A 26,569-nucleotide genomic window follows, 5' to 3' on the forward strand; every position below is an offset into this window, starting at 1 on the left:
TTCGCTGGTGCTGCCTCCTTCTGCCAGCCGTCTGGCAAGAGCTGAAAGCCTCTGTCCTGCACCCGGCACCCAAAGCCCCATGGGCTCTCGGCCCCTGGCTTGCAAGGACCTGGCACAGAGAATGGCCACAGCCGTTACCTGTTGGCAGCCTGGCAGGGGAGGTTCCCATAGATACCGAGAGGCCAAGGCCAGAAGGGCCCGTGGGGCTCATCTCCTCTGACCTCCGGTGGCACACAGGCCAGAGCCCTGCCCCCAAATCATCCCTAGAGCGGAGCTCTTAGAAACAGCCCGTTTGCTCGACGATTGTCAGTGACGGAGAATCCACCAAGACCCTTGGGAAATTGTTCCAGTGGTGAGTTACTCTCCCTGTCAAAAACCTGCGACCTATTTCCAGCGTGAATCTGTCTCGCTTCAACGTCCAGCCTTTGGCTCGCCCGTCAGACCTCTCTCTGCTAGACTGACGGGCCCACGATCAAATGTGTGTTCCCCCCGCAGGCACCTAGACTGTGACCCAGTCGCCCCTTGACCAGCTCCTTGTTACGTTAAACAGACGGTGCTCCTGGAGTCTCTCGCTGTACGGCCGGTTTCTAACCCTGTAATTGTTCCCGTGACTCGTCTCTGACCCCTCCCCAAGTTATCAGCGTCCTTCTTGAACCGTGAACGCCAGAACTGGACCCAGGACCCCAGCAGCCCTCGCACCAGGGCCATATACAGAGGTGACATAACCGCTCTGCCCCTCCTGGAGATTCCCGTGTGTATCTCTGGGGCGATGTGACCCAGCAGGGAGGGGGAGTGTTGACCTGGGAATGTGCCCTGGGGATGGGAGACCTGAGAGCCTGTCACCTGAGCCAGGAGGGGGACGGGGAGGTAACACCTCTGCCCAGGAATGTGAACAGGGGCTGCAGCAGGGAACCTGCCGGGTGGGTTTAGTTTCAGTTTGGGGCTGGGTGGAGGAACACAGGGAACCCCAGGGCTGGGGTCTCAGCTCCCTGCTCCCCCAGAAGGACGTGATTGAGGGGTCCTGGTTGTACCCACAAGCTCTGTTGTGGACTGTGTTCCTGTTGTCCAATAAACCTTCTGTTTTACTGGCTGGCTGAGAGTCTCAGTGAATCCCAGGAAACGGGGTGCAGGGCCCGGACTCCCCCACACTCCGGGACAATCTCCCAGGATCGTATTCGCCCTTTTGGCCACAGCATCACTCTGGGAGCTCACATTCAGCTGGTTATCCACCACCACCCCACATCTTTTTCAGAGTCGCTCTTTCCAGGAAAGAGTCCCCTACCCTGTAAGTACGGCTGACAGCCTTTGGTCCCAGATGGATACATTTACATTTAACCATATTAAAACACACATTGTTTGCTTGTGCCTCGCTTACTAAGTGACCCAGATCACGCTGGGCCAATGACTTGTCCTCTTCATTATTTCCCACTCATCCAATTTGAGTCAGCTGCAAACTTTATCAGCAATGATTTTATGTTTTCTTCCAGCTCATTGATAACAATGTTACTGTGGGGCCAAGAACGGATCCCTGTGGGACCCCACTAGAAACCCACCGGCTCAAGGATGAGTCCACCTTTACAATTACCGGTTGGGACCTATCAGTTAGCCAGCTTTCCATCCATTCACTGTGTACCAAGTTACATTTCATATCATTCTAGTTTTTTAATCAAAATGTCAGGACGTATCAAGCAAATGCCCAAAAGTCTGCTTATGTTGCATCAACACTCTTATCTTCTTCAACCAAATTTATAATCTCATAAAAAAAAATCAAGTTAGTTTGACAGGATCTATTTTCCATAAACCCAGGTTGATTGGCATTAATTATAGCACGCTCCTTTAATTCTTTATTAAGCAAGTACTATATCAGCTGCTCCACTCTCTTCCTGGGATAGATGTCAGATTGACAGGCCTCTCGTTACCCTGGTCATCCCTTTTACCCTTTTTAAATATTGGCATACATCAGACTTCTTCTAGTCTTCTGGAACTTTCCTGGTGTTCTAAAACATTGACAATCAACATTAAGGTGCAGTGAGCACCTCAGCCAGCTCTTTTAAAACTCTTGTATGCACATTACCTGCTGGTTTTTAAATGCCTAACTTTAGTAGCTGCTGTTCAACATCCTCCTGAGAGACTAGTGGACTGGAAAGAGCATTATATGGGATGACTACATCTTTTTTTGACAGAACAAAAATATTTATTGAACACTTCTGCCTTTTCTGCATTATTCTTGATAAGTCTATAATTTCCATCTAGTAATGAATGGACAATTATTTTTGTTCCTAATATACTCTTTCTTATTGTCCTTAATTCTGCTGGCCATAGATTTCTTCTTGTGTCCTTGTGCTTCCCTTATAAATTTTCTAAAATTCCTAGTTTCTAATTTATATTCTTTATCAACTTCCCCTTTCTGCGCTTTGTCACATGTTTTCTAGCTGCTGTTACTTTCCCTCTCAACCAGGATTTTTTTAACCAATATGGCCTTCTTCTTTGAGACCCTTGTTGACGTTTCAGCTAAGAGGCCAAGGACTGAACGTCTACACAGGGACTGAGCCCGCCCCCCACCTCCTCTTATTGTTGTTGGAGAGTTCTGGAGCTGTGGATACCCTTAATGTGCCTTTACAGAGTGCTAGTTAATTTGTGCCTTTGCTGTGGCGTGAGCCTTTAGGAATTTCTGCTCCTTTTTGACTGCACTGAATCCACTTTACAAGAAACAAGTGCATTAAGAATGGAGAAAATAAAAACAAGGGGTTTTGTTTTGTTTTAAATAATTGATTTGAACTGGCCGCCCTTATGGTTCCCATTAAAATTCTACTAATGTTGACTAAGATATGTGATCGTTTTTGGAAACTTTAAAAGAATTTCCATCCCTTGCCTTGTGCTAGACACTTAGCAACTAGGTAATACACTGAGCACTACATGTAACCTGGGTCAGTGAGGGGACGTGAGAGCACACTGGGCTAGTAAAATATTTATTTATATGCCTATAATGCTCCAAATTCAGGGGGGTCTGGACAGGCAGGTGACAGCGGCTTCCTAGATAAAAACACACACGCACACTTGAAAGACTTTCTGGCGCCAGTCTGAAGTGACACAGCTGTTTTGCCAGGCTGGGAGGCTAGCGACCAAAAGGGTTATTAAAGAATTGAAAGGTGACTGTAGTCCTTAGCAGGACATGAGTCACCAGGGGCTGCCCAGGGAGGAGCTCTGGGAGGGAGAAAAGCCAGCAGAGAAAGTCTCTAATGAAAAGTCGAGAGGGAGTTCATCTTTCCAAGGTCCCCGCGCATGGAAAAGAGGGAGACACCCAGGAAGCAGCTCTGTGCATACCCTGCATTATTGTGTGTAACTGTGACGTTATTGACATAATCTGGGACCCTATAGAACATGGTTGCAACCAAGGTCCTGTCGTGGCACCAAATCTTGTATAAAGGGGGTCAAATGAGGTATCTAAGACGAGGTGATGGTTTTCTGGTTAGGATTATGCTGTCTATATGTGTGTGTATCATTTTTGTAGTTGAAGTTATGAATATTGGCTCTATACTGTCTGTAGTTCAAACTTGTGCTATGCTTCTGGGGGACACCCCAGACAGTTTGGGGTCAGTTCTGCCTAGCCTGCTGGATGGCCCATTAAGGACCATCCGCTACACAACTGACCCATTGAGAGAAGGCAGACACCCCTTGGGACTCACCAAGGTAGGCAGGGACCTGCCTATGGACAGAACTCTGAGGCCATGTGGTGGGCAGCTTGTCTTTGGGACAAAGAAAGACAGACCACATGGCAAGAGACTATAAAAGGCTGCTGCAGCTCCTCCGTCTGGTCTTCAGTCCTGCTTCTTACCTCTGGAGGGACTTTGCTACACTGAAGCTTTGAACCAAGAACTGAAGGACACATCCCAGCTGTGGATGGACTCCAGAGACTTGATTTGAACCTGCAGTTTATTCTATCACTGCTGCAAGCCTGAACTAAGAACTTTGCCATCACTGTATGTCATTGATTCCATTGAACCCATTCTAGCTCTCATCTCTATCCTTTTCCTTTTATGAATAAACCTTTAGATTTTAGATTCTAAAGGATTGGCAAAAGCGTGATTTGTGGGTAAGATCTGATTTGTATATTGACCTGGGTCTGGGGCTTGATCCTTTGGGATCGAGGGAACCTTTTCTCTTTTACTGGGGTATTGGTTTTCATAACCATTCGTCCCCATAAATGGTGGGGATACTGGGAAACGAGTGTCTAAGGGAATTGCTTGTGTGACTTGTGTTTAGCCAGTGGGGTGAGACGAAAGTCTGCTCTGTCTGGCTGGTTTGGTTTGCCTTAGAGGTGGAAAAACGCCAGCCTTGGGCTGTAACTGCCCTGCTTGAAGCAATGTGTCCTGAATTGGCACTCTCCGTTGGGTCCCGCCAGAACCAGCATCGTTACAGTAACGTATATTTTCTCTGAAATACTTTTGTTCACAATAAATGATTCTTTTGCTTAAAGGAGGCCATTTGGTCACTGTAGCACCCACTGGCATTACCCTCTGAGGGAAGAGGCCTGCGTGGTCTACACCCAAGTCAGACCTGCTGAGGTAAAGCACACATGATACATAGGGCTGCCCCCCCAGGCTCTGGTTTGAGAATGGGAGAATTGCCCCAGTCTGTGCTGATGGCTTGAGGCCTGAAACCTGAGCAGGGGGGCCCTGAGTGAGACCAGGAGGGAGGCAGAGGTGGTTTCCCCAGGAACCGAGCCTTGAGACTGATCAGCATTTCTGGAAACTTGAAAAGGCCTCCAAGGAGCACCTTGCAATCATAGTCAGACTATTGGAAAGTTTTATCTTTCTTAAAGATATAAAATCCAAACCTTCCCTCCGGCCAAAAACTCCAGCCCACTCCAGAAAAGTGATGGTGGAGAATAAGCAGCTGGCGCGAGCAGAGGGAACCAGCAATCCCAGACAGGAGCTGCTTCGTCGCACCAGGAACCGAAGCAAAACGCTTGGAACTAATTAATGAGTGAAGCTGGTCAAGCAGTTCATTGTAAATGACATTTATTGAGGATATTTTGGTATTTTGTCTACCACTTATGTGTAAATTCGTTATTTTAGTTATTCATCCAGCTCTGTGCGTCAGTCCATCTCCACATTAGACACCCGAGGGCATGGCTACGCTACAAAATTAAGTTGCCCTCACTTAGGTTGGCGTACAGCTGCTGCACTAATTACATTGCTTGTGTGCCTGTCTACAGTTTGCTCCTTGTGTCAATGGTGTGTGAACTCACCAGGAGCACTTGCACTGATTGAACTGTGATTATTCCCCTGTATTCGGCACTGGCGAGGCCACATCTGGGGTATTGTGTCCAGTTTTGGTCCCCCCACTACAGAAGGGATGTGGAAAAATTGAAGAGAGTCCAGCGGAGGGCAACGGAAATGATTAGGGGGCTGGGGCACACGACTTACGAGGAGAGGCTGAGGGAACTGGGATTGTTTAGCCTGCAGAAGAGAAGAATGAGGGGGGATTTGATAGCAGCCTTCAAATACCTGAAAGGGGGTTCCAAAGAGGATGGAGCTCGGCTGTTCTCAAGTGGTGGCAGATGACAGAACAAGAAGCAATGGTCTCAAGTTGCAGCGGGGGAGGTCTAGGTTGGATATCAGGAAACACTATTTCCCTAGGAGGGTGGTGAAGCAGTGGAATGGGTTCCCTAGGAAGGTGGTGGAATCTCCATCCTTAGAAGTTTTTAAGGCCCGGCTTGACAAAGCCCTGGCTGGGATGATTTAGTTGGGGTGGGTCCTGCTTTGAGCAGGGGGTTGGACTAGGTGACCTCCTGAGGTCCCTTCCAACCCTGATCTTCTACGATTCTATGAACTGTCAGTGTGGGGCTTTGCAGGACGGTGTCTGAAAGCCAGCAACAGTCGATGTAAGCAAGGCAGCATCTTTACTGACGCTGCATCGACCTAACTATATTGACCTTGACTCTACGCCTCTCATGGAAGTGGGGTTATTATGTCGCTGTAGTGGGCACCTTACGTTGGCAGGAGTCAGATTTCAGAGTAACAGCCGTGTTAGTCTGTATTCGCAAAAAGAAAAGGAGGACTTGTGGCACCTTAGAGACTAACCAATTTATTAGAGCATAAGCTTTCGTGAGCTACAGCTCACTTCTTCAGATGCATATCGTGGAAACTGCAGCAGGCTTTATATATACACAGAGAATATGAAACAATACCTATTCCCACCCCACTGTCCTGCTGGTAATAGCTTATCTAAAGTGATTTCCAGCACAAATCCAGGTTTTCTCACCCTCCACCCCCCCACACAAATTCACTCTCCTGCTGGTGATAGCCCATCCAAAGTGATAACTCTTTACACAATGTGGAGTGAAATTTTAGTGTAGCCCTTTACAGAGTTAGGGTGATATCAGCTGCCTGGCATCGACCTGACCCAGGGCTCAGGCATTAGTCAGAGGACCAACTCGTTCACACACCAGTGTGTGGGCTTAACCCTAACTGCACATTAAACGCACTGTGGGTAGGCCGGCAGCAAGACCCTGTTTAGTAAAGGTCCAACCCAACTCCCACGGAGGTAAACAGCCTCACTGACCTCAACATCTTGTCGGAGCAGAGCTAAGGGCAGAGTTTTTTTGGGGGGAAGCTAGCTGGGGCATGCCGACTAGGAGGCGCAATAGGGGGTAGGCCATATACTAATAAACCTGGAACCCTGCTTTGGAACAGGTGCCAAACATTAGCAGAACAGCCAGTGATGTCTCTGCACCTGCCAGAAAGACCCCACAGACCTTTACAGGTGTATGTGTGATGGAGGAGAGTTAACATTTTTAAAGGACAGTTTTCCATTGTTCAAAATGGATACATACCAGCCAATTATATGCAGAGAGCAAGTTATCACTAAAATACCTTTTTTAAAATCAGCATTTTGCAGCACTGTCCTGCACGTCTGTCCCACTAAGGCCTGGTCTATATTACAAATGCTGTGCCGGGATTGGTCTGCTGAAGATCGGGTGCCAGCTCATGCCAAGGTCCCATGTGTCAACTCAACACTGATAAATATGTCTCTGGAACCAGGCTGGCCCACCTGCTTGTTAGAATTGTTCAAGCAGGTGTCAGGAGTCCAAGAATGTGCTTTGTGTTTAGCCTTTATGGAGTGATATGGTCGTGAAAAAAGCTAATGCGGTCTTGGGATGCATCGGGCGAGGTATTTCCTGTAAAGATAAGGCGGTGTTAGGACCGTTATACAAGGCACTGGTGAGCCTTCATCTGGAATACTGTGTGCAGTTCTGGTCTCCCATGTTTAAGAAGGATGAATTCAAACTGGAACAGGTACAGAGAAGGGCTACTAGGATGATCTGAGGAATGGCAAACCTGTCTTATGACAGGAGACTCAAGGAGCTTGGCTTGTTTAGCCTAATCAAAAGAAGGCGGAGAGGAGAGATGATTGCTCTCTATAAATATATTAGAGGGATAAATACCACGGAGGGAGAAGAATTATTTAAGCTCAGTATCAATGTGAACACAAAACAAATGGATATAAACTGGCCTTCAGGAAATTTAGACTTGAAATTAGACGAAGATTTCAAACCATCAGAGGAGTGAAGTTCTGGAACAGCCTTCTGTGACGAAGTGGGACTCTTCTTAATGTTTCCTCTGAATAGTATGGGGGTGCCTCAGTTTCCCCTAGGCAGTTCTTAAGTATCTAGGGGGTGGGGTAAGGGTGTATGATCATTGCAGAGCCCTAGAGGGCCGGTGTGTGCAGGAGTCTGGACACAGAGAATGGCCGACACCCTGTTTCCTGGCAACTGATGGCCTGGGCCCTTCCCCCCTGCGAGGTGACAGCTAAAGGGTTGGAGAACAAAGGAATCAGGTGACCACCTGGCCCGGGAAAGGAACAAAGCCCAGAGGAGGAGGGGCTGGAGGGAGTTTCAGTTTGGGGCTGGCTGGGACATGGAGTGAAGTGCAGACGTGGTTGTCTGGCTCACTGCCCCCCAAAATGGACCCAGCTGAGGGGTCCCGTTCTCTGCACCTGCAAGCTCTGTTTTAGACCATGTTCCTGTCGTCTAATAAACCTTCTGTTTTACTGGCTGGCTGAGAGTCACGTCTGACTGCGGAGTTGGGGTGCAGGACCCTCTGGCTTCCCCAGGAGCCCCACCTGAGTGGACTCGCTGGGGGGAAGCGCACGGAGGGGCAGAGGATGCTGAATGCTCCGAGGTCAGACCCAGGAAGGTGGAAGCTGTGTGAGCTGTGTGTCCTGAAGACAGGCTGCTCACAGAAAGGCGACTGCCCCAGAGTCCTGACTGGCTTCATGGGGAGCAGTTCCAGAGCATCGCCCAGGGACTCCGTGACACCTTCCAAGGGAAGCAGTGGGGGAAAAAGACCTATCTGGCTTCAAGACAAAGCTTGATAAGTTTATGGAGGGTATGGTGGGCTGGGATAGCTTAATTCTGGTAATTAATTGATCTTCAACTACTAGCGGTTGATATGCCCAATGGCCAGTGATGGGATGTTCGATGGGGTGGGATCTGAGTTACTACAGAGAATTCTTTCCTGGGCGTCTGGCTGGTGAGTCTTGCCCACATGCTCGGGGTTTAGCTGATCGCCATATTTGGGGTCAGGAAGGAATTTTCCCCCAGAGCAGATTGGCAGAGGCCCTGGGGGTTTTTGGCCTTCCTCTGCAGCGTGGGACATGGGTCACTTGCTGGAGGAGTCTCTGAACCTTGAAGTCTATAAACCACGATTTGAGGACTTCAGTAGCTCAGACATAGGTGAGGGGTTTGTTACAGGAGTGGGTGGGTGAGATTCCGTGGCCTGCGTTGTGCAGGGGCTCAGACTAGACGATCATAATAGTCCCTTCTGACCTTAAAGTCTATGAGTTGCTGCCGGCATTAATCTCACTTCTAACATCTGTATCCCCTAGTGCAAGGGAATGTTTGAGCGTCTGAGCCTCTGGACCGTGCAACTCACCAGGCAGGAGAGAGACATTAAGCAGTGTGAAGTGCTGGCTCCAGCAGAAGGTGTTACGTCCTGCCCCACAGGGAAGGCTCATTGACACCAGACAGACCGTTGTGGATCATTAGAGAGGACAAAAGCCTTTGCTGCTCTGCTCTTCCCCCACCCCCATGAAGCTGAGTCTTGCAAGTGGATTTCTCCCATCAGCTGACTTCACAGCTCAGAGGAAATGGTGGGTGGGGAATAAATACCCCTGACAGGGAGAAACGGGATCTCATTGCTGCTTGGAATCAGGCAGGGTGGGGGGCAGGTTTCTAGGCAGAAGCAAGAGATCCCCAGTGCTCAGCCTGGGTTAGACCTAAAGGACGTATGGAGCTTGCTTGTGATAGAAGCTTCTATTCCCTTTCGAAACCTACAGTTGTAGCTCATTTGTGTATGTATATTTGCCTGCCTTAACCTTGTCAATAACTCTCCTGTTTCCCTTGCCTACGGATAAATCTGTGTGTAGTTTATTATAGGACTGGCTACAAGCATTGGCTTTGGTGTGAGAGCTAAAGCGCAGGTGACCTGGGGTGAGTGACGGGTCCTTTGGGACAGGGAGTAACCTGACTATTGCCGTATCCTTGGGGTAAGGGCCCAGCTATCACACGGGCAGCTCCCCTGGGTGGCAGGACAGATGGGGGAGCCCACGGGGCCTGGCTGTGACTCCCAGGTTAGGCTGTTGTAGGGCCTGAGGAGCTCACACCTGGTAACTGGTTGGTGAAATCGAATACAGAGCTCACAGCCAATGGGGGGTTGGTGCCGGGTTCCCAGCACTCTGCCCTGAGGCTGGCATGCACGCCCTGGGGTCACGGCAGGCAGCCCCTGCCCGCCCGACGTTAGCTCTGTCGACAGATGCACTCTTCTGTTGGCATAGTTGTGTCTACACTGGGGGCTTTCCCAGCACGACTATGGCAGCCAGGGAGTGTGGTTATTCCCGCCCCCGCCGCCCAACCAGCCATGCTGACAACACATTGTAATGTAGCCCCAGCCCAAACACAGGGGAAGAACTATGCACTCTCACCTATCACTAGGTGGTAAGTGGTAGCCACAGGGAGGTAGCCATTCACTTATGCTGGAAGAGAAGCAAGAGCTGTAGGCAGGGGTCAGAGGGCTGGCGATGGTGAGTCCTCCGGGAGGATGTTTTGTTCTGTTTCTTACATTTGCTCAGGAAGTCGAGGTCGCTGGTAAGTTTTGCTTCCTTTTTCTTCACCTTGTGGCATTTCCATTCAGACGACAAAATCCAGGATCTCCCCTGGTTCTAGCATTGTACTTGTAGGTGTGTTGGGCCCAGGATGTTCATATGCTAATATCCTGGGACCGACAAAACTACAAAACCACTGCAATAAGCAAGAGTTCTAGTCTGAAAGCAGGGCCAGGAGAGAGTGGGAGCCCTGCTTGTCCAGCAGAAAACTGAACCAGCTGGGGAAAGTAGCATGTGAACACCACACGGTCATTAGGAAGCTCTATTTTCTAAGTCTTGCCTCAAGCAAGGGCAGGATTTTGCTCGATTCCTAAGCACGAGCCCTATTAACATAGCCCCCCGCTAGGCTAGTTTTAATTTATTTTTAATTTCAGGCTTGAATAAATGTTATATCGATACTGTATCTGCTTTGCCAGTTCAGGAAGCATCATTCGTAACATGGTAAAGGAAACCTGCCCTTCAGCACCCAGCGGCAGAAAAAGACCAAGAATTTAGGCTGCCCTGCAGCCTGGTGAACCTCCGTCTACCATGAGTCCCATTCAGCAAACCAGCTCAGCCAGCCAGGACCAGGACTGTGATCATCGTTAAAAAAGAGAAAAAGCCGCAGGGATGGGGAACCACAAGTGTCTGGAGAGTCACAAGCAGGGCCCTGATAAGGAAATTCAGAGCAACCCTGAAATATACACACTACTCTGAAAGAGGTTCTGGAAAGAAGAGATCTGACCACATCCAGCTGCCCAAAGTATTGTATTCTTTGGAGCTCACTACATGACTTCAGTGTTGGAAGCAGGGAAAGGGAACTCCTGGGTACATTCACTTTATTTTTAATGGCGTCCAAGACAGGCTGCTTAGAGCTGCACGGCCTGACGACGAAAGGAAACTCCAGTTGTGCAGTTGTATGTACCAGCTACAGTCTCGGAGCGCGTCCGAAGGAATCACATGCTTTCCTGTTATTGTTTCCCATGTGCAAACTCTACCTTAGGCAGGCCAAGCCAGTCAAGAGAGACTTTCAGATGATGAGCTCTGATCATAATGCACTAATTTCATCATGTCCTTTGGATATTGGAGGCTCAGCTGAGGTCACTTCTCCAAGTGTTAATCTTTAATCAGCAGAATATTGGCCACTCATCTTCAGACTTTATTACTTTGCATGCAAAATAGCCATTTAAAGGCCTTTGTTGTTTTACTCTGCAGTTCCAACAGGTTGTATAATAAAAATAGTTGCATTCCAAGTGATAACCTCAACGGTTCTCTGCAGACAGAAGCTCACTCAGTAGCTGGCCACGTCCAGCCGTGTCTCCCCGTGGCTGTCAGAAGATCTATGCACTGCAGCCCTGCACTATTGCTGACCAAACTAGCGGCATTGCATTGGGGTCACTATCCGCTGTGATCACAACAGCCTCTCTAGTTCATCTTCCGCCCCACACAGACGGAGCCAGCACCAACCCTGCCGAAGGTGGGAACTCGACCGATACAAAGGGATAACGGAGGACAAGATACAAGGTCAGTTGTCCATGTGCATTAAGTCACTGGCTTATGTAAACATCATTGCCTTCACGCAGTTCAAATATTTACCTAAAATACTGCTGGCACAACCCGGAGAACAGGTCAGATTATGAATTCTTTATAGATTTATGTAAAGCTACTGCCCTGAGTGATTTTGCCAAGTAGCATTTGCCAAGGACCAGTGATACTTACTAACCTTGCTGTCCAAAAAACCCAAACCCAAACCACACTTGTTTGTGCAGGCCAGGAGCTCCCGGTTTGACTTTGGGGGTTTATCTACACAGGGAGTTATTCAGGAACTGCTCTTCTCAAACCATGCCCTGTGCAGGCAGCTTTCCCAGGCCCTGTAATGCACTACACCGCACTAAGTCTTCCTATTCTTAAGGGCTTCCTTACCCGGGGAATAGGGACCTGGAAGCGTTCCACGTTCTATTGGGAGCATAGGCAAGGGCCGGCGTACCTATCTTGCTTTCGAAGTTTATTATTCAGCCTTAAGCAAAATAGCTAAGAAACAGCAACCTCCTGAATTCCAGGGCAGTATAGTGTCTACAGCAAATCACCTATCAACACATGCAAGAGGTACGATGAAATCTAACCCCTGGTGTAGAGTGTTCAGATAAGGGGCAATACATGTGGCAGAGTAAGGCCTGGTCTACACTAAGCACTTACCGCGGTATAGCTGTGCCTGTCCGGGGAGGGGGGAAATCCACACCCCAGAGAGATGTAGCTACACTGACCCAGCCCCTGGTGCAGACAGTGCTAGGTGGACGGAAAAATTCTTCCATCAACCTAGCTACCTCCGCTCAGGGAGGTGGATTAACTCCGCCAACGGGAGAATCCCCCCATCGGCCTAGGCAGCGTCTATGCTGAATTCCGAGAGAGGTGCAGCTCCCACATTACTCTACGCCAGCCACCTGCTTCTTACCAGAGTACCCTTCGCGGTCAAGTACTTTAGAAAAGATTGTTCAGTGAAGCCACTTGAAATCTGCCTTTACCAGGCCTTAGGTATTTGTACTTTTTCTTTTTACTGTTAACTCCTCCAGCCAGCCAGCCATTGGTGCATTGCGATTAATGCGAGGTGGAAGAACGAAGAATAGTTTCTAGTTAGACCATGTGTTAACCCCCACCCAGGAAGGGAGTGTATTGCAAGCGATCCTGTTTTAGTCTAATGACTCCGTCTCCCACTGCGTTTCGGTTTACTGGCATGGCACGGCCGAATCTCATTCTAACAAACACCAGCTCTTAAAAACCAGTTCTCTGGGGCCTCACGTCACTGGAGGTCACCTGTGTGCGGCTCGGTGAAAAGTAAAGCACCGTAGCTCTTTGCAGTTAGAAAAGAAACCCAAATGCAGAATAATTATTTCTATCCATCCGTTAAGCCACGGTTGCCAAATTCACACACCTCGGCCTTCGTCAAAATGGATGAACAGTTTAACAAAGGGAGAAGATACTTATTTATATTACAGCCTCATGATAGCAGACAACGGCCTGGGGCAGGCAGGAGAGGCCCAGGAGAGGAGGAGAGACGCTGCAGCCGAGCAGGGCGAGGGCTGGCAGCATTGGCCACCAGGGATCAGGCTACCACCTGTTCTACAGCAGAGGTCCCTAACCTGTGGGCAAGCCCCCGGGGGGGGTGCAGAGAAACGTTCGGGGGTGGGGGGTGCAGTGGGGCCTGGCCAGCCCCCATGGGGGATGGGGAGGGAGCACCACCCAGCCCCACTCCAGCGCCAACCCCAGCCACGGCTCCCGGCCGTGGCTCCCGGCCGTGGCTCCATTCCCGGCCCCAGCTGCAGCCCCAGCCTCGGTCCCCTTCCCCCCGTCCATGCCCTCCCTCCCCCCAGGAGCTGTGGCGCCGGGGCGGACGGGGTGAGGGGCCCCCTGCTCTGCAGCCCAGAGTGTTCGCAATGAGATGGGGAAGCGGAAGCGGAGGCTGGGCCCTGCTCAGAGGCAGCTGCTATGCTCCTGTGTGGGGACCGCCAGCCTCCTGCGATCAAAAACCACGAGTCCAATCCACCAACGCCATGGAGATGGGCCCCAAAAAATCATGACTTATAAAAAATAACCCCGTGATGCTTTGGGTCCTGTCTTTTGCCTTTTTAACGCCCCTCCACTCCTCTGCTGGGCAGCGGGTGGGAATTCTGGGTTGAACTATCAAACGTCACTGCACACACTGCTCCAGCCGTCTCTCCCGGCTGGAGACTTCCTCACCCCTGAGCTGGGGGCAGCCAGCCACTTCCTAGCGCTGTCTTCGCTTCTCTGCCTCCTGCTGCCCTGGGGCTCCTCTGTGGGTGGGTCTCAGCAACCCCCCACCCACCCCTGCCAGGCCCCTCTCTCTGCTAGAGGGTCACACCACAGCAGGGCTCGTGGCAGGTCAGATCTGAGTCCTCAGCCCTGCTGTTCTCGCCCGGAGCTCTGCCCGCTTGCCTAGCCCTGAAAGTCCTGGGTGCGAATGAGCTTTTCGTGGCATCATGACAGCACCTCCTGCAGGCAGCAAAATCCCAGGACTCAAGATCAGTTATTGAGAGCCGCTGATGCTGTAACACGGTCTTCCCCTGGCTGCTCGGAGGGGACACCCCTTCCCCCCCACATGCAGGCTGGGGGAGCTGCTATCTGATCCCCTCCATCTCCCACCCCACCTCCCCTGCACCTCCCCCTGCCCCCCACCTCCCCTGCAGCCCCAAAACCTCCCACCCACTCCCCACCTCCCCCTGCTCCCCACCTCCCCTGCAGCCCCCAGCCTCCCACTTGCACCCAACATCTCCTGCACCCCGTAAATCCGCATCTTCCTCCCCTCACTTTCCCCATCCCCCTTTCCCAGGGTCTCTGCTGCTCCTCACAGTCTCTGTGTCCCGTTGCCAGTGGCACAGCTTCACCTCATACAGAAGCATGGGAGATGGCAGCCATCTTTATTAAGGGCAGCCTCCCTCCCACATCTCGCTGGGTTCAGACCCATTGACATGAAGTGGGAGATGGCCACTTATTTGAATAAGAGAAATTTGGGAGCTGGCACCTCTGCCCCCTCCTCTCCCAACAGAGCCTGCCTCCTTCTCCTGCCCCGTCCCATGGCTTTATGGTTCCACGCTGCTGGTGGGGTCTCCTGCGAGTGCTGTGTCTCTCCCAGGGAAGGAGACCCCTTTCCCCTGTCAGCAGATGGGCAAAGGGGGACTAGATGCCCTTAGGACAGAGGTGGCTGAACTGTGGCCCCTGGCCACCCTCCTCCCACACTATGTAGCCCATAGAGACTACAAATCCCCGCGTGTGGCCGAGATCCAGGGGCAGGCCCACAGGCTCTCTGGTCTGCACCTACTTCTCTGTTACAAGGTGGGGTGGCTGTTCTCTGTACCAGGCTGCCCCGGCACGTTTGGGAGGTGGGGGGCTGCCAGCTAGATGCCCTGCCTGGGAGAGGGGTCCTGCGTCCCCCCACTGCTGGATTCCTCCTTCCCTCCCCCACGCCCAGGGTGGGGAAGGAGCAGGCGGGGAGCCAGGGCGAGGGGCTCAGTCGATGGGCCGAAACGTGAGCAGAGGCGGCTTCTCCGGCATGAGGATGAAGCCGAAGACGGTTTTAATATCTGCCTTGGACACGGTGTCGATCCGGAAGTTCCGCAGGACCTGAAAGGAGACGGGCAGCTGGTGACACACCGGAGCAGCTTGGGCTGGGATCTGGCCGGCTAGCCTGAGCCACAGCCGGGGCGGGCTGGGCTGCTGTGCGTGGGGATGGGAGACCCAGACGCTGCAGGCCGTGGGCGTGCAGGGGCATTTACTGGCTTGTTTCTGCCGGTCTCTCCTGCCGGTGTCTGAAAAGGCCACGTGGCCGGCTCGGTCCCGGGCAGATGGAACGAGAAGAAGTCAAGCTCCTAAATAACCTGACTTCTGACGGAGGAGGAGCAGAGCAGAGCCCTGGAACAGGTAAGGGGGCTGGGAGTCAGGACTGAGGTACATAGTGCGGAGCTGAGGGGAGCCCAGGGCCGGGATAGCAGGGGACAGCAGGCTGGGGTTGAGGGACGGTGGCCGAGCTGTGTGGGAAGGTCACAGAGTCTTACAAAAACTCTCTCATTTTCTTGAAGTACCAACAAACAAGTTGAGTTGTGTGAAGTTTGGCCAACGTACAGTGAGAGGCCCCTGACCTCGGGCCAGCCCCAGGCCTGCCCCCAGGCCGCCCGGCTCTGCGGCTCTCAGCCCTGGCACCTCTCCCCACAGCTGCTCCCCGACTCACATGCATGAGGAACAGCATCATTTCGGTCTCTGCCAAGCGGCGGCCGATGCATTGCCGAGCCCCGAAGCCAAAGGCCAGGGCCTTGAAGCTGTTATCCTCCTTGCTCAGCCAGCGCAGGGGGTCGTAGCGCTCTGGGTTGCTGAACACCTCGGGGCTCCGGCCCATGGCATATAGCCCCACCTGGCACAGGGTCTGTGGGGCAGCAGAGGGGAGAGGAACGGACCTGGGTGGCCACTAGGCTCCACCAATCAGACGTAAGCTCACTTGCATCAGGAGAGCTGATTGGTTTACACCTCCATCATTGCAACAGCTGCTGCTTTGTCAAACAGAAGTCACGGGGTGACCTCGCCCCCCAGCCCACGGGCCCTTGAGGCCTTTGGGGTTGGAGTTCTTTCATTTCCCTGCCACGTAGCAGTAAAACCCCAAAATGAGGGCAGCGGGGAGAGGGGGAGGGTAACTCGCCATGTGGCTGTTGTGGGAGCTTCCCCCCCCGGCCGTCACTCCCCCACTGGGCAGGGAAGGTAGATGGGGCTGTACTGATGGGTGGGGGCCAGGAGGGTAACAGAAGGCTGCACCCCAAGGGTACTGGCTTCCCTGGCAGAGAGAGCCCCCCGCTGACCCTGCCAGCCCTTCAGCTTGGCTCCGTCCACTTCCCCTGTGAAATATTGCTCGAGTCCCGAAAAAGTCAAAATTTAGGTTAAAAAAATTGGCAAAACATGAATAGTGGTTTTATCAAAATCCAGGATTTTTTGTGGCAAATCAGGAAATGCTGATGCCGAAGGGCTCCGTCCCTGCCGTACCCCATCACGCGGCAGTTCTGGTGCCCTGCTTCCTGTAGCGGCTGGTACCTGCGGCATCAGGGGGCAGAGTGAGAAGCCCATCATGTGCTGGGGCAGTTGTGCAGTGCTGTGGATGGGGCATGGGGTGTGATGCTCCCTTCCAGACCCCCCAGCCCTCTTCTAAGCACGGAGTAGGAGTTCCAGCTTTGTGATCTGCACGGGCGTCCGAGCAGCCGGCCTGACCCCCGGGCCAGTGAGTGTCCCCCCTTCCTGAGGGAGGGGCCAGCAGTGATGGGAAGAGGGCACCTCCTGGCTGCAGAGAATGGGGGTGGGGGGCAGAGGAGCAGGGACTCACCCCAGCTGGCACGCAGTAGTTCTGGAGCACCACGTCTTTGGTTGGGTAGCGCTGCACCGTTATGCCCACAGGGTAAAGCCTGCCAACAGAGCCGCACCGTCAGCTGCCTGTCCCCTGCGCCTCCCTCGTCGCCATCTAGACAGCTGGCCCGACGCTGCTCAGGGCAAATGGCCCCTCGGGGGAGCCCCGTGTCACTTCCGCTGCCCTTCATTCACCCACTACTGCTGCTGAGCTTTGAACCCCACGGACCCAGCGTTCCCTGCTTCTGGCTGCCCTCCTCATCCTGGATCATCCCCCAGCCATCTGTGCCCGGCAGTGTCTGCCCCGACCTGCCCACGCCCTCTCCCCACCTCGTGCCTGGCCAGACCCCACTGCTGTAGGGACCGCTTGGCCGGGCTGGCCCCCCAAGTCCTGCGCCCGGAGAGTCACGTTCCCAGCACTCCCTGGGCGGGCGTTTCAGCCCCAGACCCAGTGCCTGGCATGATGGAGAAGTTGCCCTTGGAGTCCTGGGCAGCAGAGCCCAGCCTCCTTTCCCCCACCCCTCCAGGGGCAGCTCCCCATGGGCCCCGGAGGCTGTGCCCTTGGCCCTCACCTCAGTGTCTCCTTGAGGGTGCTTTTGAGCAGGGGCATGGAGTTCAGCACCTTGGAGAGCTCCCTTGGGCCCTGCGACTCGGCCTCGGCGATCTCCTGGCGAATGGCCGTCTGGACGCTGGGGTTGCGGGCCAGCTCGAAGAGGGTGAAGAGCAGTGGCATGGCGGTCTGGGCCAGAGGGGACAGTCAGAGCCGGCTCACCCCCATGCCTCACCTGGGGGCACAGCAGGCTGGGCACAACCACAGGGGGGTCTCACTGGCCGGCCCCAGGGGCCCATGCGGGAGGGGCCCAGTTGCCTTGGCCAACCCCCTATTATCAGCCACTGAAACATCCCCAGCCTTGTCGGTCTCAGTTGTGTTCTCTGAGATGCAGCCTCAACCTTCCTCGGCTCTGTCCCCCTGCCCCATTCTCGGCACCCTAGGCCTGCTCCCCCCTGAATCACCCCGCTCCCTCCATGGGGTTCAACCCCCTTGGTCACAACAGACCCATTCACGTAGGTGCTTCCCCCTGGCCCCTCCAGCTCTCCCCTGAGCATTCTCCAGCGTGGCTACCTCCTTGCAGGATCCAGGTGCCCTGAGTCGGGGGGGGACCTCGCAGAGCCCCACCAAGGGGAGCTCTCTGCCTATGCAACCCCACAACATGCTGTGCCACTTTGCTGAATCAGGGTCTGTTTGCTGCCCCCTTGGTCCCTCAGCTGTTCCTGCTCCCTCGCACTGGGGGTCTGGTTCACCCCCCGCCCATAAGTATTAGCTGCAGGGCTCTGGCCTGAGCCTAGTATTGTTCCCCAAGTCGGTCTCCGGTTTCTCCAGGGCCCCCAGGAGCATTTCTCGGTCCTGTGGATTTAGTCACTGAGGGGCTGCTTAGCAGGCTGCTCGGGAGGGTCTTGAGCAGGCCCAACCCAGGGCTGAGCCCTGCCATGCCCACCTCAATGCAGCCCTGGCAGCGCCCTCGCCAAGCTGATTGGGAAGGACGTCAGTGCCATTCTCTCCCATGAGGAGAGCTCCCATACCTGAGTGGGGGTGAAGCCAACAGGGCCCCATGGGGATTGAACTGGGAGCTACAGGGAGCACTAGAGACCCAGAGGAGTCAATAAGGAACAAGTTCCTGTCCACAGCAGGTCAGGAACCCCATAGAGTCCTGTGGCAGGGAGAGAATTCCCCACTCGGTTCCACAGGGACCTTTCCCATCAGGATCCCAGGCTGGCCCCTGGCTGGCCCAAGTGGGTGCCCCGTAGCTCAGGGCAGCTGGCTGCAGCTGTGAGCACAGACACCCCAGGAGCTCTGAGCCGAGGCCCAGGCCAGCGAAGGCCCAGCGCTCTGGGAGGATGGGCTGGGCTGCCCGCGATCCCGAACCACGTCGCTGCCAGGGAGCTGGCCTGGGGCTGCAGCCAGCCTGCCGGAGGGGAGGGTGCCAGGTACTCACCGTGTCCACGCCACCTGCTGTGAACTCAGTGATGTTGGCCTTGATGGAGTCCAGCGGCAGCTCCGCCTGCATGAGCAGCTCCGCCATGATCCCCGAGTACTTCCGGGGCTGCCCCAGGCAGAACTCCTGGTAGATGTTCTGGATACACTTATCAGCTGGGGGATGAGCACGGGTCAGTGAGCGACTCCTCCCAGCTGGGGACGCACAGTCAGGGTCACAATCCCCCCTCATCCCCAGGGCAGGAAACAAACCAGAGCCCCAGGTGCCAGGGGAGCAGAGCAGGCAGGGACCATCCTCCGGAGCCTCAGAAACCCTGAGGAAAATGAGGCCTTCCCCACTTTAGAGAAGAGGAACTGAGAGGGCAAGTGTCCAGAATCCCACAACTGCAAAGCTCCAGACAGAACCCAGGAGTCCTGGCTCCCAGCGCCCCCCTAACTATCTCCCAGAACCAGGAATGGAACCCAGGAGTCCTGGCTCCCAGCGCCCCCCTAACTATCTCCCAGAACCAGGAATGGAACCCAGGAGTCCTGGCTCCCAGCTCCCCCCAGCCATCTCCCAGAGCCAGGAATGGAACCCAGGAGTCCTGGCTCCCAGCGCCCCCCAAACCATCTCCCAGAACCGGGAATGGAACCCAGGAGTCCTGGCTCAAACTCTGTGGCTCTCCCCACTGGCCGTTTCTGCCACAGGAAGGGGGAGGAAGAGTGTGGGGGAGCAAGGGGCCATGGGGAGTTTGCTAGAGGCAGTGACAGGCAAGCCCCACGGTGCTCCTGCAGGTGTGGGTCAGCCCGACTCAGGGGCGTGCTTGGACACGATCTTGCAGTTGTTTTACTGCTGGGAGCTGGTTATGTCTCAGGTGGGCAGACCCCAGGCAGACCCGCAAGGAAAATCCTGCATGCTGCAGGGAGCGCTGCGTGGGATTCTTTCATTGCCCCAGCATTGGGCACAGTGCCCCAGCCTGGCCCTGCGGGGGGACGGGGCTGTGTGGCCGGGGTGTGAGCTCATTGCTAAGAGGCGACCCTCCGACCTGTACCGCGTGTGGCTCTCAGGGAGGGGCCGGGCGTCCCTAGGAGAGCAGCCCCTGCTGCGGGGCCCGAGGCCTCTTGCAGGAGACCCCGCAGGGATGCCCCACTCCTTCGTACAGTGATGCCCCCCGCCCCCGACTCACCATGCTTGAAGATGGTGTCCCAGGCCTCGATGTGGTCCCTCCATAGCTTGGTGTTAACCCAACGCATGAGGCCCGGCGGGATGAAGAGCAGCGGCAAGGTGGTCCGCAGCATGGTCTCCACGGCGCTGATGAACCTCTGCGACTCCGCGTTGGGGCTTTCCTCCAGGAGCCCCAGCCGCTCCCCGTACAGGGCGTAGCTGCTTGCTGGCCGGAGGAGAGGGGAACCGTGAATGGATCTAATTGCAGCTCCCACTCAATCAGCATCTCCATGTACAGATCGGGAGCTGGGCGCAGCCTGCCCCCACGCACACAGCATGGCAGAGCCAGGAATTGAACCCAGGTGTCCTGGATCGGTGGTTAAGCACAAGGCCACCCCCACCTTCCCCTGATTGTCCCTCGGCTCCCTGCTACCGTGTTCAGGGCCCCTCCACACCAAAACCACATCTGAGAGCTGCGACCACAATGCTCCAGGGGGGCCGACCTGCCCTGGGTCACAAGGGGGCCGTGGACAGTTGTGTCCATCCGGCTGGGCTATGGGAGGCAGGCAGGAGGCCACCCTGCACAGATCTGCAGGCCCATGGCTGGGGCAGAGGAGAACTCAGCCCGACCTTTGCCGGGTGCGGGGCAGTTTGCTAGGAGTCCCTGGGCCTGGCTTGTCTAGATGGAGTAGGGTATGCAGAGCTCCTGAATGTGGTGCACTGGACCCAGCTTCGTCCTCACCAGCGAGCCTGGACCCCGGGACAAGCCAGGCAGAGCCTGGCAGGGGGCACCAGGGGCAACCCCACAGGGGCAGGGCTTTGCATGTCCCCCGTTGGCCACAGGGCCTTCCTCTGATGCCGTGACGACCAGGGCCGTGGGGCGAGGGCCTGGAGCCCCTCCTGCACCTACCCTCCAGGGTGAAGCGGAACAGGTCGCTGTAGAGGTCGATGGTGAGCGAGCGGCGCGTGTTCTTGCTGATGCGCCGGTGCATGAGGGTGACAAAGTCCTGGGCCACAGCGTTGAGGAAGGGCAGGAATTTCCGGGTGCCCGCAGGGCTTATCACCTCCTTGTTCAGGATCAGGCGGTCCGAGCGCCACTCCTCCCCATTCCTGGGGGCGGGAGAGCTGGTGAGCGACACTGCCCTCGCATCAGAACTGCCTGGGGTGTGTATCATCAACCCTGCACTGCCCTCAGCCTCAGGAGATTCCCCTTCAGTTCTAGGGGCAGGAAGGGCTGGGTGTGAGCGCTGAGCGCCTGGCCCCCACCATCTGCAGCAAAGGGGCACCTGTGGGAGCACAGTTAGACATGCCACCTGGCTCCAGGGAGCGGAGCGTCCCTGCGTGGCTGTGGCCAGTCACTGGCTCAGTTCTCACCTTAGCAGATCCTAGCTACCAGGCGATGCCCAGGGGGATGAAAGCTCCCCTGGGCCCAGCCTCCCCCTCCCCTCCTGCTGTCCCCCAGGCCTCTCACCCCCTCTCATCTCTCCTGCCCCAGGCCTTGCCCCTGCCCTCCTCCCTGTCCTGCATTTCACGCCCTGCCCACCCCCCTCCCCAACTCCCTTCCCTCTGCCTTGCCTCCCATTCCCGCCTCCCGCCCAGCCGGGTGGCTGCCCTTACAGCAGGAAGATGCCGCACTTGTGGTTGCGGAGCCGGCGTGGGCGACCCAGGACTCGATGCCCATGCGCCGCGGGAAGATCCCCTCCGACTGGAAGAGCTGGGCCGCGTCTCGGGGCAGCAGCACATTGACGCAGTTGTAGGTGCCCACGGTCTCCCTGTGCGAAAGAGCCCAGGCCTCAGCTCGGCGCCCGCTGCCCGGCCTGGCGAGCCCAGCCTCAGCCCTGGCAGCGGGTGCTCCAAGGTCGCACCAGCCTGGGCCCCAGCTGCCCCACCCCCGCGAGCAGGGCCTTGGGGAGAAGAGAGGGTCACGCAGCCTCTCCCGGGGACCGAGGGGCCGGGGGCTGGGTACAGAGTCCTGGGCAGCTCTTCCCAGAGCCAGCCAGGGAGGGTTCAGGGCAGGAGGCCTTCGGGATTAAAAATCCAGCCATCAGGGATTCCCACCCCTCTCCCAGCTGCTGGTCCTGCCCCAGCCCCCGTGGGCACCAGCGGGGTTCACTCCCCAAGAGCTGGCACCTGCAGCTAACCCCGTTGCCAGGCTCAGCGCCAGTCGCAGCCTGAGGCCCAGTGTGGGTTCCCCTGTGCTCCGGATCCATCGCTCCAGATGCAGCCCTGTTCCAGGGAGTCCCTCTCCCCTCAGGGGCCCATCACACTCCCCCATGGCCAGGCACTGGCTGGGCACCCGGCTGTGCTGGGATATGGCCTGGGTGGGGGGCCTCCCAAAGGGTAACCGAGTGGAGCAAGTCACTGTGACAGATTCCCCAAGGCTCCCTGCTGCCAGCAGCTGCTGAGCTGGGCTTGGTCCTGCTGCTTCTCCTGGAAATGTAGCTTCTACATGCAGACGGAGCCGGTGCCACCCAGAGACCGTGGGCAAGTGCCATAGAGACAATCCTCTGCCAGCCCCTAGCACTTCCCATCCCATCACCCACCCTCTCCTTGCCTCTTCCCAAGCTACGGGCGTATCGCACAGGGCAAAGGATTCCCAGCACTGCTGGGTGCTCTGGTGTGGAAGCTGGGGCCAGTGCTCTCAGTCTCCTGACCGCAGCTGTGGCCAGCTCAGGCCCTGAAGCATGAGAGCTGATTGTCCCCCCTCTGGCCAGAGAGGGATGGTTGTGGAATTATCCTTTACAAAATATCCAGCCTGGGTGTCTGACTCTGATCTCCTGCTGCAGGGAGTTCCAGGGGTTGGCCCTGTCATGCCAGTGGCTCTGAACGGAACAGGGGCTGGCCCCTCTGGAGGGAAGTGCTGGGAGCCCCCCATCCCTGGGAACACCTCAGCCCGAGGGGGGTGGGCAACCCAGGAAAGCAGCTGTAGGCAAATGCAGCCCTGAACCCGGGGCACAGGTCGGCGGATGGAGCTTCGCCATCCCCAGTACCACGGAGCTGTCAGGCGCCACCCACCCCAGAGCGAGCCGGGCTCCCCCGGCTCGGCTCTGTCCCCTGCAGCGGGGCCCGGTTCAGCAGCGGCCGGGTCGGATCCCTTGGCTCTGGGAGCAGCTCGGCCCGGGCAGGGCACCCTAGAGACCCCAGCAATGGGCTGATCCACCGGGGCCGGCCGCTCCCCACGGTGGGGGCTCACCCCACACTCGCCTGACCAGCCCGCCTGGGGGCCCTGCCGGGCGGGCCCAGCTCCCCCTTCAAGGCGGGGAGGCGGCTGCTTGGTGCGGGACAAACCCGCGATCGGAGCCCAGCCCCGGGGCGCCGCGGAACCCAGGAGTCCGGCTGCCGCCGCCGGGCGGGGGCCGCACCTGTAGATGGGCCCGTAGCGCTGGAAGTTGCGCTGCATGACCAGGTGGAAGCGCTGGAAGCTGTTACTCCGCCAGAAGCGGAGGAGGTTGAGCCAGGCGTTGCGGCCGCTGCGCGGGATGGCTTCGTAGGGCAGCGGCCGGGCCGGGGCCGGGGCCCGGGCCGGGGCCGTGGAGCTGCGGCGGCCCCCGACGGGAGGCAGCGGGAGAGGCGGCGCTGGGCGGGCGGCTTCCAGAGCGGGCTCGGCGGGCCCATGGCCGAGCGCACGGAGCGGTCCGCGGGGTCGCTGCGCAGCCGGCGCCGGGCTCGCCCCTTAAATGCCCCGCGACGGGCCCGCCCCGCCCCGCAAGGACACGGCGGCGCCGAGCGCCAGGAACAGGCTGGCCCGGCCCTGCCCGTCCCCCCCCGGCGCCCCTCCCCGGGCATCCCCCGGCCCTGCCCGTCCCCCCCCGGCGCCCCTCCCCGGGCATCCCCGGCCCTGCCCGGCCCCCCCCGGCGCCCCTCCCCGGGCATCCCCGCCCTGCCCGTCCCCCCCGGCGCCCCTCCCCGGGCATCCCCCGGCCCTGCCCGTCCCCCCCCGGCGCCCCTCCCCGGGCATCCCCCGGCCCTGCCCGGCCCCCCCCGGCGCCCCTCCCCGGCATCCCCGGCCCTGCCCGGCCCCCCCCCGGCGCCCCTCGCCTGGCATCCCCCGGCCCTGCCCGTCCCCCCCCGGCGCCCCTCGCCTGGCATCGCCCGGCCCTGCCCGGCCCCCCCCGGCGCCCCTCGCCTGGCATCCCCCGGCCCTGCCCGGCCCCCCCCGGCGCCCCTCCCCGGGCATCCCCCGGCCCTGCCCGTCCCCCCCCGGCGCCCTCGCCTGGCATCCCCCGGCCCTGCCCGGCCCCCCCCCGGCGCCCCTCGCCTGGCATCCCCCGGCCCTGCCCGGCCCCCCCCGGCGCCCCTCGCCTGGCATCCCCCGGCCCGGCCCGGCCCGGCCCCCCCAGGCGCCCCTCGCCTGGCATCCCCCGGCCCTGCCCGTCCCCCCCCGGCGCCCCTCGCCTGGCATCCCCCGGCCCTGCCCGGCCCCCCCCGTCCCTCCTCGCCTGGCATCCCCCGGCCCTGCCCGTCCCCCCCCGGCGCCCTCCCCGGGCATCCCCCGGCCCTGCCCGTCCCCCCCGGCGCCCCTCCCCGGCATCCCCCGGCCCTGCCCGTCCCCCCCCGGCGCCCCTCGCCTGGCATCCCCCGGCCCTGCCCGTCCCCCCCCGGGCGCCCTCCCCGGGCATCCCCGGCCCTGCCCGTCCCCCCCCGGCGCCCCTCGCCTGGCATCCCCCGGCCCTGCCCGGCCCCCCCGGCGCCCCTCCCCGGGCATCCCCCGGCCCTGCCCGTCCCCCCCCGGCGCCCCTCGCCTGGCATCCCCCGGCCCTGCCCGTCCCCCCCCGGCGCCCCTCGCCTGGCATCCCCCGGCCCTGCCCGCCCCCCCCGGCGCCCCTCGCCTGGCATCCCCCGGCCCTGCCCGTCCCCCCCCCGGCGCCCCTCCCCGGGCATCCCCCGGCCCTGCCCGGCCCCCCCCGGCGCCCCTCCCCGGGCATCCCCCGGCCCTGCCCGGCCCCCCCCCGGCGCCCCTCGCCTGGCATCCCCCGGCCCTGCCCGTCCCCTCCCGGCGCCCCTCCCCGGGCATCCCCCGGCCCTGCCCGGCCCCCCCCGGCGCCCCTCCCCGGGCATCCCCCGGCCCTGCCCGGCCCCCCCCCGGCGCCCCTCGCCTGGCATCCCCCGGCCCTGCCCGGCCCCCCCCGGGCGCCCCTCGCCTGGCATCCCCCGGCCCGGCCCGGCCCGGCCCCCCCCGGCGCCCCTCGCCTGGCATCCCCCGGCCCTGCCCGGCCCCCCCCGGCGCCCCTCGCCTGGCATCCCCCGGCCCTGCCCGTCCCCCCCGGCGCCCCTCGCCTGGCATCCCCCGGCCCTGCCCGTCCCCCCCGGCGCCCCTCCCCGGGCATCCCCGGCCCTGCCCGTCCCCCCCCGGCGCCCCTCCCCGGGCATCCCCGGCCCTGCCCGTCCCCCCCCGGCGCCCCTCGCCTGGCATCCCCCGGGCCCTGCCCGGCCCCCCCCGGCGCCCCTCGCCTGGCATCCCCCGGCCCGGCCCGGCCCCCCCCCGGCGCCCCTCGCCTGGCATCCCCGGCCCTGCCCGTCCCCCCCCGGCGCCCCTCGCCTGGCATCCCCCGGCCCTGCCGTCCCCCCCCGGCGCCCCCTCCCCGGGCATCCCCCGGCCCTGCCCGGCCCCCCCCGGCGCCCCTCGCCTGCATCCCCCGGCCCTCCCCGGCTCCCCCCCCGGCGCCCCTCGCCTGGCATCCCCCGGCCCTGCCCGTCCCCCCCCGGCGCCCCTCCCCGGGCATCCCCCGGCCCTGCCCGTCCCCCCCGGCGCCCCTCGCCTGGCATCCCCCGGCCCTGCCCGTCCCCCCCCGGCGCCCCTCCCGGGCATCCCCCGGCCCTGCCCGTCCCCCCCGGCGCCCCTCGCCTGGCATCCCCCGGCCCTGCCCGGCCCCCCCGGGCGCCCCTCGCCTGGCATCCCCCGGCCCTGCCCGCCCCCCCGGCGCCCCTCGCCTGGCATCCCCCGGCCCTGCCCGGCCCCCCCCGGCGCCCCTCGCCTGGCATCCCCCGGCCCTGCCCGTCCCGCCCCGGCGCCCCTCCCCGGGCATCCCCCGGCCCTGCCCGGCCCCCCCCGGCGCCCCTCGCCTGGCATCCCCCGGCCCTGCCCGGCCCCCCCCGGCGCCCCTCCCCGGGCATCCCCCGGCCCTGCCCGGCCCCCCCGGCGCCCCTCGCCTGGCATCCCCCGGCCCTGCCCGGCCCCCCCCGGCGCCCCCTCGCCTGGCATCCCCCGGCCCTGCCCGTCCCGCCCCGGCGCCCCTCCCCGGGCATCCCCCGGCCCTGCCCGGCCCCCCCCGGCGCCCTCGCCTGGCATCCCCCGGCCCTGCCCGTCCCGCCCCGGCGCCCCTCCCCGGGCATCCCCCGGCCCTGCCCGGCCCCCCCCGGCGCCCCTCGCCTGGCATCCCCCGGCCCTGCCC

At 59.2% G+C, this 26,569-nt stretch overlaps 1 protein-coding gene across 1 annotated transcript; it reads right to left on the reverse strand.

Moving 5' to 3' along the window:
- Positions 1-14,493: 14,493 nt before the first annotated feature.
- LOC140905827 (cytochrome P450 11B, mitochondrial) lies at positions 14,494-23,831 on the reverse strand. The gene is given in 11 exon segments (XM_073329324.2): positions 14,494-15,282; positions 15,887-16,078; positions 17,021-17,099; positions 17,613-17,779; positions 19,035-19,189; positions 20,200-20,403; positions 21,088-21,287; positions 21,795-21,831; positions 21,834-21,949; positions 23,540-23,720; positions 23,723-23,831. Coding segments are annotated over 11 exon segments (1,515 nt in total). The 5' UTR covers positions 23,793-23,831; the 3' UTR covers positions 14,494-15,168.
- Between the last annotated feature and the right edge of the window lie 2,738 nt (positions 23,832-26,569).

This window comes from Lepidochelys kempii, chromosome 2 (genome assembly GCF_965140285.1).
Source record: "Lepidochelys kempii isolate rLepKem1 chromosome 2, rLepKem1.hap1, whole genome shotgun sequence".
In the NCBI taxonomy this organism is placed as follows: domain Eukaryota; kingdom Metazoa; phylum Chordata; order Testudines; family Cheloniidae; genus Lepidochelys; species Lepidochelys kempii.